This window comes from Rattus norvegicus, chromosome 16 (assembly GCF_021556685.1).
Source record: "Rattus norvegicus strain SHRSP/BbbUtx chromosome 16, alternate assembly SHRSP_T2T, whole genome shotgun sequence".
In the NCBI taxonomy this organism is placed as follows: domain Eukaryota; kingdom Metazoa; phylum Chordata; class Mammalia; order Rodentia; family Muridae; genus Rattus; species Rattus norvegicus.
In genome coordinates this window covers 6,634,926-6,647,560 of record NC_141549.1, presented here as the reverse complement: position 1 = coordinate 6,647,560, position 12,635 = coordinate 6,634,926, and the positions used below count along the sequence as shown (strand labels likewise).

General features: G+C 41.2%; 1 protein-coding gene across 4 annotated transcripts in view; it reads right to left on the bottom strand.

Annotated features, from left to right (window-relative positions):
• Capn7 (calpain 7) overlaps positions 1–12,583 on the bottom strand; it is a 36,290-nt gene extending 23,707 nt beyond the window's left edge. The window contains exons 1-6 of one of the 4 annotated variants that reach the window (XM_087588167.1): positions 12,309–12,583; positions 10,237–10,391; positions 9,163–9,271; positions 5,134–5,291; positions 4,228–4,295; positions 1,915–2,115 (exon numbers count right to left, since the gene is read on the bottom strand). In XM_087588167.1, coding sequence (XP_087444293.1) covers positions 1,915–2,115; positions 4,228–4,295; positions 5,134–5,291; positions 9,163–9,241 — 506 coding nt within the window. In that variant the 5' untranslated portion in view covers positions 9,242–9,271; positions 10,237–10,391; positions 12,309–12,583. 4 annotated transcript variants of the gene reach the window in all.
• Between the last annotated feature and the right edge of the window lie 52 nt (positions 12,584–12,635).

The following is a 12,635-nucleotide window of genomic DNA, read 5'->3' as shown; positions in this document are numbered from 1 at the left end:
AGGTGTCACAGAGACAGCTCTGGTCTGCTGACGGTCACGTGGGGCCTGTGAGGCTTGCGAGCTTTGTCTGGCTTTATGAATATTAATACCTCCTCTGGGGTTCATGTGCTGTTTAACTGAGATGGAGCTTACTTCACTATGTAGCCCAGGCTATCAGGCTGGGCTCAAACTCAAAAACCTCTGCATTCCCATCTCAAGTGCTGGAATTGCAGTGTGTCACCACGTTTAATAACAGTTTCTTCCTTATAGATCTGTGTTTTTTTAAGGGTATGTGCTGAGTAACATGTAGTTGTTGGGTAATAGAGCAGTCAGTCAGCAATGGATGGATACAACAAAAGTTGGGACTTGTAAAGGATAGCTGTCTTGAGAGTTGTTTTGTCAGTGTGGGATTTAAATGTGTGGTATATATAAAAGTAGTACACAGATACGAAGTAGACAAAACGATCAATTTTCACTGTCTGGCTAGCCTCTGTTGAGGAAATGGCTCCATGAGATTGGGTGTGGGCAAGCCCAGGGGACATTTTTTAATTAGTGGTTGAGGGGTCCAGCCCACTGTAGATGGTGCCACGCCTAGCCTTATGGTTCTGCGTTCTACAAAAAGCAAGCAGAGCAAGCCATGAGGAGCGAGCCAGCGAGCCAGTGAGCACAGCACTCCTCGGCTTCTGCATCATCTTCTGCATCCAGGCTCCTGCCCTGTCTGAAATCCTTCCCTGATTTCCTTTAACAACTAACAGTGATGTGCAAGCATAGCTGAATAAACCTTTTTCTCCCTAAAACGCTCTGGTCATGGTGTTTTATCATAAAAATAGTAACCCTAAGACACTAATTTAAAGCCTCAACTTTAAAAGGAGCCTTTTTTGTTGTTTTGTTTTAATTTTGTTTGTTCACATACTATTTTTCCTAGACAAAGGAATTGGGTTAATAGGTGAGTAATTAAAATCTTCAGCGAGAAAGAATGCTGCTCTCGACAGCTGTGACCTCGGAGGGAACCCTGCTCTTTTCAGCTCAACCTCAGGGAAATTTAAAATGACCGCCCAACTCAAGAACAGCCGGCCGGCTTGAAGATTACCCTCTCCCAACTGATCAAGTGATTCAGAAGACAGTTAGGAAGCTCTACATTATCATGAGTCTTGCTGTCACTGTTTTTTAAAGTAGTTTCCCTATGCAGCCCAGGCTGACCTTGAACCTGAAGGTTTTTATATTTATATGTGTGTGTGTGCATATTATATATATATATATACACACACACACACACATATATACACATATACATACATGTATATGTGTATATATGTGTGTGTGTGTGTGTGTGTGTGTATATATATATATATATATATATTTTTTTTTTTTTTTTAATGTGTGTCTTTCCTCCAGAGTGCTGGGATCACAGGCAAGTGTCTGCCCACTCAGGCTGTGCATTTTTAGTAGCTCCCATGGCTGCGTTCAGATACACTAGCCGCCTGCCTAGACTAGGCTCGGTGAGCGTTTTCTGTAAAGACAGACGCCATGAACAGCTCAGGCTTCACCAAGTAGTTCCTGTCCCAGCTCTCCTATTTTCACGTCCTTTAACTCTTAAAAAGTGAAAGAGTATGCACAGCTCCAGACTTTGATGTGCTGGCTGTGTCAAAGTCACCCCCACGCCTGTGCGAGCTGTGGCTACAGAGGTGCACAGAACATCAGCAGCCGCCATAACTGCTGTGCCCTCAGTCTTCAGACCTCAGCTCTGCAGAGCCCATGTCCAGGGAAAACGCCAACACTAAACAGATCAGACCCAACACCTTTTAACCATTCAAGCTGATAACAGAATGACATTACATAGTGTATCACCACAAGGATCTGAAGACAATTCGGAATGAAATGATCTCCACTGTGACGTTTCAAGTTTTCACTACAACGAGGTGTAAGTGGATTTACCTGAGCACTTCTATTTCTTCTGCCGTGTACTTCTGTCCTTGTGCATCACATGACTGTGGACTTATAAACGGCTGAGGCTTTTCAAGGAAAGGATTCGGTCCTAGAGGAAAATGTGTTCTTACTGGAGGAGTCTTTGTTTTCATATTTGTTGACTTGAGTTTGCAAAATGGCTTTGTCAAAGGTTCACTCAATGCTTCTGCTCTAAAACAGAAGCACAGAAGAACTGTTCTAGTTTTCTTCTTACATTTACGCTTTTGGTTTTTTATGACAAAGGGTCGCAAAAAGAGGCTGGGCTCAAATTTGCTGTGTCTTAAAGCTCTGCTCCTCCCACCTCTACTTCCTGTTTCATTTAAACTTATGGGACACAAAACTTACTTCCAGTTGCAAAGCATCCTAATCAAAAAATCCTTACTACTAGTTAAAACTTCTCTATATAAGCTATACACATATTTTGTAAGTACTACTTAAATGAACATTTATTATATGCCAGATACTATGCAAGGTCAAGATTGTAAGATAATGTATAAATCCCATCCTTAAGGTTCTGCGGATAAAAAAGACAATGGTGTGAAAATGACAGATGCCAGGGCAGAAGCATTTCATGCAAATGAATAGCCCAAAGAAAGAGCAGCCCTAGTGACCAAGAGAAGAGGGAGAATCAAAGAAGGGATGCTTAGGTTTAGTGACCGAGTCGTAGAGACCTCCCTGCAGTGAGGAAGCAGATACAGAGTGCACAGTAGTAACAGGCAACAGAGACTGCAGTAACTTCAACGGGATGTGGACAGGCCCTGTGAAAAGCAAAATGAGAGACAGCAGGCATGAGGTGAAAAGGAAAGCAGGATAGAGGGCATCGCATGATAGACAAAGGGACTTGGACTGTTCTGTCAAAGAACTAACAAGCTAAAAATGTTCTTAATCCAAGAGAGCTTCACAAGTCTTGTAACACTCCAAAATTATATGCCAAGACATCTACTTTCCTAGAAAGAAGGTCCTTAATCTTTAACAGATCCTACAGGAGCCTATAATTAAAACCTCAACCTACCTACCTTTGCTTAGGATGCATTCAGAAATACTGGATGGTTTATCTACACAAGAATAAAAGTCAATGATTCTAACTGGTAAAAGAAATCACAATGGAGAAGACAACTATGTCAGGTGAACATGGTAGCCCCATGTCATGAAACTGGAGAAGGCAAGTGTGTCAAGTGTCATTCCTTCATAAATCCGGGTAAACAAGCTAAAGCAACAGATGAGGAAGCAGAGAAGGGACGAGTTATAGCTCAGCGAAAAGGCAGAACATAGCCACGGTAGAGCTTCAAACTAAGGTGATTGCTAAGTTCACACTCTAGAAAAGGGTGCAATTTCTACTCCTTTCCTTTACAAGACAGTAGTTTCCTACTTCAACTCTTAAAAGATGCATAATTCATTCATACCTTGTTCACACTATACATATGTACGTTACATATATTACATTCATTCAACACTACCTACTGAACTATCTACCTTAGGTACCCTACTAGGTGATGCTTAAGCACTGAACAAAATAGACCAAATCAGTCTTCACAAGCTCCCAGTCAGGGAATAAAGGCTGAATGCAACACAGGCATCAACAACAAATACAAGGGACTGGACTTTTTGTGAATTCCACAGTGGGGTAAGAACAATGGGAAAGAATACTGCGACAGAGCAGTAAGAATCAGTGTTGGAGGAGACTCGACTTTAAATCACATGCTCAGAGCAGGTCTCAGATGTGACTCGAGCTTGAAGCGAAGGCCACACACATGGTGTGATGCTGGTAATCAAAGGCCATTCTCAATGTCTATTTTAATAGTAACTCAGGAGGGCTTTCGGAACGCCTGTCCTGGAAGCCTGAAAGTTGTCCTGGAAGTGTGATATTATACAACACATAGGAAGTATTCCATTTAAAATGTGACTGTCAGGGACTGAAATATAGCTCAGTGGTAAATGTTTTCATAGCATACAGAAGATCTTAGGTTTAAGTACCAAAACTCCCACAGACACTCAGTAATGTTAAGGCTATAAAACCAATAGTTATCTTTTCTCACAGTTCTTTTCTCACAGTTCTCTTTTCTATACAACAAAAATTGATACTTCTTGAATAATAGATGGGCCACTAATTTGGTCTAAAGCAAAGAGCTAGCAGGACAGGGTAGACATCTAAGTCTTGGTTTATGGAGCAACATATGACACACATTAAGATATAAATGGTATGTTGGTTTTTTTTTTTTTTCAAAAAAAAAAAAAGCACAATTCATGCAATCCATTGATAAGAATTTGAGTGACAGAACTCACCTATCGAGTGCCTGTCGAGCCAACTGTTTCAATTTATTTTGCAGAGTCTTATCGGCAGTTTCATAAGACTTAAGAGAAAGAGACAGACATTCTAAAGCACAGTTGTTTAGTTTACTTAATCCATGTTTCTATGCAAAAATAAAATATTCTTGAGAGTAAATAAATAGTTTATTTCTGTCTTTAAAACTTATCACTTAAAACTATGTTGTGCATCTTATCACTGGGGTGAACCTAAAAGCCATTTCTGTAGACCCGTGCTAATTAGACCTAAACACATAAACATGTGCACAGAAGGCAGAGCAGGAGCCTGGACAGAGCAGACTCATCCATGTTCTCCAGAGTTACAGAAGTCAAGGCTTCTCTGACCCCAAAAGCTGGCATGTGAACGACAACGGGAACATCCTCTCCCACTTACGCCATCCCCCTGCCAAATGCCTGTGCTCTTAAACAGCAGGTGCCCCTGAAGCTAAGCGTCTCGGCCCCGTCCATCGGAGCACTAAATACGCATCCACCTGCTATGACACTCAGCATATAATTTTATATGGCAAATTAATGAAGCCCTCCCAGACCACTATTTATTTTTACTGTATGAAACTGAAAAAAAAATTATACTAAATTTACAGATTTGTGATGGTGACTTGTTCTTATAGAAGTTTTAGTTACTAACCGTAAACAGCTTAAAAATAAGCAAATGTAATTTTAAAAATCAATTGCTTACTGATCCAATGGTAGTAAAACTATTATAAGGTATAAAACTGTTATTAACTACTCAACATTTTAGTGGAAGATTAGTTTTATTTATAATGATAAAGTGGGAGGGCTCCTTCAAAATAAATATATTTATGAGTAAGTGAAGCAGTTTCTTAACATAATCCCATCAAGCGTAACTCAGTTAACTATACCTACGGTTTTCAGACAGAGGTCCACGGCTTCTGTATACAACTCTATGGCATCTTCCACATTCCCCTTCTCATCCTCATCGAAAGCTTGTGTAACAAGAAAGTGGGCGCGCTCTAGATCCAACTGATGTTTTGATTTCAAAGGATCAGTACTTTTTGACTGAACTAGTAAGGATAAAGGAAAAACACATAGAAAGAATATTACTTCAATGGAGTCAGGAAACACCAACATTTAATATATTTAAGGCATTCTTTACCAAACTTGATAATTCACTTAAAACATTAGCAAAATACACAAAAATCTTTTTTAAAGGAATAGTTTCTCCGCTCTCTCATAAATCTTAAGCCCCCTGCCCAAACCCAATTATTCAGACATCAGGGACCGGATATTAGAAATGCATTAATAAAAATTTTTGCTTCAATTATTTTTCTACTAGCACTCCCTTCATTAAATTAAAAAAACAAAGGAGTCTTCCTCATATTCTTCTCCCTCCATGAAAACAAAGCAAAAACTTGGAAAAAGCTAAATATTAAGAAACACACAGGGCTGGGGATGCAAAATGGGCTTGCCTCTCCATATATATGCCCTGGTTCTACGGCCAGTACCAGAAACAGATACAAGGACGAAGCGGAGAAAGAGGAGGACGAAGGAAAAGAGGAGGAGGGAAAGGGAGAAGGAAGAAGAAGGGAAGAGACGGGGAGAATCGGCGGTCATTACCTTTTTAGCACAGACAGTACTAGGCCCTGCTGAAAAGCTCCTGCTGTTCTTACTGAGATCCAGGAAACACGCATTTACTGCTCTTTGAAATAGTGTTTCAATTTGGGAGTTTTGTTTTGTTTTGTTTTAAAAGATTTATTCTATGTGCCTGGGTGTTTTACCTATATGTATGTCTGTACACCATGTGCGTGCCGAGTGCTCTTAGAGGTTGGAACAGGGTCTCAGATCCCTTGGAACTGGAGTTACAGGCATCTGTGAGCCACCATGTGGGTTTTAGAACTTGAAACTGGGTGCTCTACAAGAGTTCTTAACTCCTGAGCCATCTCTCCAGTCCACAGCACATGTGTAGATGCTCAGTATCATCGACCCTCAAGCAAGGAGAATCAAAGCCCGACAAGACGGTACTTAACATCCATTAGGATGACTAAGAATAGAAAAGTCAATAACAAGTCAATTCTGGTGGCAGAGCTCTGTACTTGGGAGGTAGACAGGGATATCAGAGTTTGAAGCTGTACAGCAAAATCTGGTCAAAACATCAAAAAGTAAGCATTGCAGAGCTGTGGGTAAGCGTTAGGCACCTCTCTGGAGAAGGAGGCCACCTCCAGCACTGCACACACAGTGAAGAGGAGAGGGAGACAGTGCATGTTTAGGAGTGAGAACGGAGTCAGCCCCGCTGCCCGTGTAACTGTAAGCGTACGATGTGCAGCCAACAGTACCTGGATGCGCACAGCACCACTCACAATACACAAAAGGGAGACGGGTAAACAAGTGAGGTGTGGACCGCTTACCCACGAAAAGGAGCAGAATCAGATGTATCCTGTAAACCTCACAGATACTAGGCTTAGTGAAAGAAGCAAATGACAAAAGGATGGGATGGACAGTCAGTCCTGTATTAGGTGACTTCATTTCATTTAATATCCAGAAAGAGACACCTGAAGTGGAAAGTTAGTCTAGGAATCTTAGCCTCAACATCACATTTGTTCATTTCAATTGATATTTTCCCACTCGGGTCAACCTATCCTCACAGGAGTTTCTTGACTATAAAGAAGCTGTTTTGAAATTTGAGTTTCTATTTTCTTTCTTTTAAAAACAATGTTTTTGAGGGGATTACATACAGCCCAGGCCGACCTCTAATTCACTCTGCAGCCCAGGTTGACCTCAACCCTCTGTTACCTACCACCCGCATGGTGGGATCACCGGCCTGTGCCCTGACATGTGCCTTACACATGATGGGGTTAAACCCAGGGTGCCATGCCAACAGGCAGGCGCCATGCCAACCGAGTTCCATCCCAGCGGGTTTTAGTTCCCTGTCTGTGTCTATGTATTCTGAGACAGGGTCTCACTATGCACCCCAAGCCAGCTTCAAGCTCAGAATCCTCCAGCCTCAACTCCTACGTTCCTGGATTATAAGCACGCCTCACCACATCTGGCTAAAATCAAGGCTCTGAGCGAGATTTCTATTTAAAAACGTCCTTAGAAGCCACTGACTTCTTGCAGGTTACATATGCTACAGAACAAAATAAGAAAAATGTTGTTCAAATGATTCTACACTAAAAATCCTTTCCCAATTCCATCTCACTGGCGTATTCTTTAAGAGGTTAGTGGTTATTCTTCTGTAATGCGTCGCCATTGTAGAATTTACTTTCGGATCTAGCGCGTCTGTCTTAGCTTTGCGTTGCTGCAATTGCTCAAGCTGGCCTCGGGTCACAGAGTCAAGTGCTCCTCTGCTTTAGCCTCCTGACACTGGGTCTGCAGGCTCCTACTCCCACACCACTGCAAAAGCAACTTTTAAAGTTCTGCTGAATTTAAAACAAAATAGGAAAATATTTCCTAATTCTCTAAAGGAAAAAAATTTATTTCTTCACAATTATTGGAAGAACTTTAAGGATTTAGAGAACACTGACTGGAATTAATATAACAGCCTATGGAATAAGTATGACTATGTATACATAAGACAAAAAAGTTGGAAATTCCCTTAGCTACCAGTTCCTACTCCTAAGCTAGTATCATGATACAATACTAGCTTTTTCCCTACTAAAGAAGTCTGTGCTAACATTTGGCCTAATGTCTCAGATTCTACAACACTGCAATGTTTCTATTTTTATGTTTCTGCATTTGACTTAGGGCCTCCTGAGTACCCCTCTACCACCTTCTTACTTGCCATCTAGAACTAACATTCACCCAGTTGATTGTAGAAAGGACAGAGAAATCACGGGAAAGTCCTGAAGGACTACCTTCTAAACTTTAAAAATAATTTTCTAGGAAAACAGTATATGAAATAATGTGAATTATTTACAAAGCAAGATGTTACATTTAAGTTTCATTTACTTGGCTGGAAAATGAAATTCTTTGCAGTCATGTTGGGTCCTGTGTGCCCCCCCATGTTGAGAAGGAAATCCATAACATAATCTCAAGTATGATAAATCAGTGCTCCAACCAAGCTACTCTCAGAGCTCCCAAGCAGATATTCTGAATGCAGTGACTACTGTGACTTTCTACACGCCAAGTGCTGTACAGACAGTCCTACAACACTGCACCTTCTGCATGTTAAACCACGCCAAGGGCTGTACACAGACAATCCTACAACACTGCATCTTCTGCATGTTAAAGTAACCACCAGCTTTTTACAAGATTGCTGTTGTGACAGGGAATCAGAAGTAGATCACATAGACTTTACCCTAACTACATGCTTCTAACTACTCATTCCACTCAGAATAAGTGGCAGGCAGTAACAAAATCCATTTAGAGTAAAAATCCTCTGAGTATTCTTCTGTGAATTATCTAGCATAGGAAAAAAAGGGGGAGGGGTTCTAAAAAGCATTCTAAAGAAGTGAATATATTTCTAAGCCAAATGTTAGCATTATTTTTCTCTTCCACCCACATGAACAGCAGATTTTGACACAAATCCTTTTTCTCTAACAAAACTGATCACTAAGCTTATGTACACTTTTCTCGTGGCACTTGCTATGCTGTTTATTTTTAAAAAAATCCTAAAGACAATTAGTGCCTTAACTTTAGGGTCAGCAGAGAGCTTGTGTCTGATACTTTAAAAGCAGGCTCTGGCAGGGTCTGCATCCTAACTCTGTCAGTGACAAATTCAATGTAGAGAATCTAAGAGAAAACGGAGTATATGCTATTATCTCTAACATTCTTCTAATAGATCTATTAATTCATTTCCACATCATGATTTCTTAAATTTCTTTAAGAGAGTTTTCTCAGTGAGCAGAAGGAGTGAGTATCAAGATCCAAGATGGAAAGGCAGGAAAAGCATGGAGTAAAGGCGTGGACAGAAGAGAGCAAGTGGTAGCTGTGACTGACCTGCAGAATGTAGAGCTTGGACTCTTTCCAGATATTCACTGATCTTTTCTTGGATCCGTTCTAGGCTGGAGCCTGCCATCTCTGCATAAATTAAGGCTTGGGCAGCTTCCTTAAAAGATGATGATAATAATAATAATAATAATAATAATAATAATAATAATAATAACTCAAAGAATTCAAAAGACCTATCATAATATGAATTTTAATTACTACTAATTTTCTACTCATTTCATGATAATAAAACAAAAACATCTTCAAGATATTTTTCCTTTTTTTAAAGATTTATTTATTTTATGTATACGAGTACACTGTAGCTATCTTCAGCACACCAGATCCCATTACAGATGGTTGTGAGCCACCATGTGGTTGCTGGGGATTGAACTCAGGACCTCGGGAAGAGCAGTCGGTGCTCTTAACTGCTGAGCCATCTCTCCAGCCCTCAAGATATTTTTCGGGGCTGGGGATTTAGCTCAGTGGTAGAGCGCTTACCTAGGAAGCGCAAGGCCCTGGGTTCGGTCCCCAGCTCCGAAAAAAAAGAACCAAAAAAAAAAAAAAAAAAAAAAGATATTTTTCATACAGCAAATAAGTTATAAAATCTTCTAATACCTTTTCTTCCAGTTTCAATATCCTTAATTTTTATATTCTGTTGAAAATTTAAGAACCCAACTATTAAACACTTCTTCAGAATAGCTATGGTTTACATGTTTTCTATTTCCTTATATATAAATCAGGTGTAAATTATATACTTTGAAAAGGCACACTGAGTCTTAAAAAGCATTGAGACGGGTGCTGGGGCTTTGCTCTGGCACAGCGGTTGTCTAGCATGTACAAGACCCTGGTTTCAATATCCAGGACCACGAGAACCAAATCATTAAACAAAACAAAATATCAATTTAAAAAAAATCAGAAGAAAATGTAAAGGTAAAAAGTCTCAAATTAGAATTAAAATATTAGGGTAGAACATACCAAAGTAGATTTCAGTTTTATGAGACAAACTGAATTAAGACGACCTGACTGGCCCAAGAGTTTCCATTTCCCCACTACTGTTCTAAGGTTAGCAATGCTACTACCCACCTAATGAGAGCAGACAGATTTCTGCAAGTGACAGCCCCTCTCTGCAGGAGCTGAATGTGTGCTACACCTCACAGGCCTCATGCTGTTTCCAAAGCAGCTACCACTGAGCGTCATTTTGTAGGCCAGTTTTTGAACAGAAGTTGTTTAACTGAGTCCTATAAAATCAGTAAATGCAGTTTAGACCCCATGAGAAATTCAACCATAACAGCCAGCTGGAGTAGAAAAGATGACTTCTTCGGGGTCAATAAAGCAGATATTTCAAGGGAGAAAAAAAATTTTCCACACAAACAATAAATACCTAATCTTACATATACCAAAAATACATTATAATGAACCTCTTACACATAAATTAAATATTAGTTCAGAGTATACTTTACCCCTCACACATAAGTACTGATTTTCAAATAATCACCTCACTTTTTTAAAAAAGTCAAATAGTTACCAACTTTATTTTACTTGTTTTATTTATATTCAAAAGTGAAAACAGAATCAGGAGCAAAAATACACCTACTTTTTTACTCTCCCTTTTTAAAAGAAAAAATTAAAGACAGGGTTTCAGTATGTAACCCTGGCTGGCTTGGAAATTGGAAAGTAGACCAAGCCAGCTTCACCCCCTCCTCCCTGCCCCCTCACTCTCTCATCTCCTCCTCCTAACAGGGTCTCAGACGTCCTAAACTGGCTGGTCCCCCTGACTTCTGGTTTTACACAGTGCTGAAGATGATGTCCTCCTCACTTTTTAAAAAATTTCCTTAAAGATGAATTTTAATACCTAAATGACAACTTCTTAAAGGAAAAAAAAGTTGCATAGTGTTTTTTTTTTATTTTAGAAAAAGTTATTTATTACCTTTTTAGAGACAAAGTCGTACAATGTACCTCAAATCAGCCTGAACTCAGTGATCCTCTTCCTACCTCACTGTACTGAAAGCTGGGACTACAAGCAAATAAGCAGGTGCCACCACACTAGGCTATATGGTAGTATTTTGACAGTATTTGCTGACTTTGTGTCACAAAACTACAACAGAATTTTCTTTTAAAGAACTATCACCTGGTAGTCAGGCATGGTGGCACACTCCTGTAAATCTCAGCACTGGGAGGGCTAAGGCAAAGGGAAGATAAATTTAAAAACAGCTTCCACTACAGCAAGATCACGATCACCGAGAGAGAGGGAGACAAGGAGACAGACAGACACACACAGACACACACACAGATACACGCGCACGGGTGTGGTAGGGAGGTAGGATTGTAAAATCAAAATTAGGAAACTTAAAAGGAATGATCCTAAAACAAACCAAAGTGTCTAAATGTACGGTAGGTTTTAAAATAGTAAATATTCGCGGAAAGCAAACCACTCTTTACAGATAGCATAGGGAAAAATGTACTACTTCTGTATAATCAAGGAAAAGATGCCCACATAATGAAGATACAACTGGAGGGGTGTGTTTGCAAACCTTCAGGACTGGGGAGCACAGGATGAACGGCCAAAGTGCATACCCTTTGATTTAGCAACTGTGCTCCCAGTCAATCATCCAAAAGAAGTTATCACAAAGGTTTTGTTTTTTAAGATCTAAGGATATTAACTGCCCCCACTACAATGTTGGAAAGCCACAACCAAATACAGAACATGTTGTAAATGTAGCGCATGCAAGCAACCAGATGTTATCTAGGTACAATGCAGAAGTGAGGGGTCAAAATAGTGCGATATGATTGAGGTTTTGGGATTTAAAAGCCGCGTATACACACATACGTTCAGAAAAACAATCATGGATACATACATCGGATGCTAAAGTAAGATGAATTTCTTTTCTAATTTACTTTTTCTTTTCTACCTCGAACACGCACTATTGGCATATTCTGACAGATCACCCACGGTTGGTCACACATCAAGGCCAGCAAACAGCGAACAGGCCACTCACTCCCCATCCCACCTCTGGCAGCCACAGGCAGCAGAGCGGCGGGCATCTGCGGCCTGACAAGCTGGACTCGGCCGACCCGAGCAGGACCTCGCCCCTCCGCCTCGGGTTCCGCCAGCACTTGATCCGGTGACGCGGCCCGAGACCGGTGCCGGTCCTTACCTTGTAGTAAAACACCGCCTCAGAGTAGCGGCCTTCGTGGTCGCGCTGCACTGCCAGCCGCGCGAACTGCACGGCGTCCCGCTCCAGCGCCGACGCGTCCATGGCGCCCAAGGCCCCACGCCCGGGGAGGCAGACAGGCCCTGACGCCGGCCCCCGCCGCCCGGAGGCACTGCGAGGAGAACTGAGGACCCCGCGAGCAGAGTGGCAAAGTTTACTTTTGAGGGCGGAGGAGGAGAAGATGGAGCCTCCACTACCTCAGACCCGCCCGGAGGACTGCTTGCTCTGAGCAGCCCGGGCTCGGAGCCCTGGCGGCCGCCCCTCTCGCGT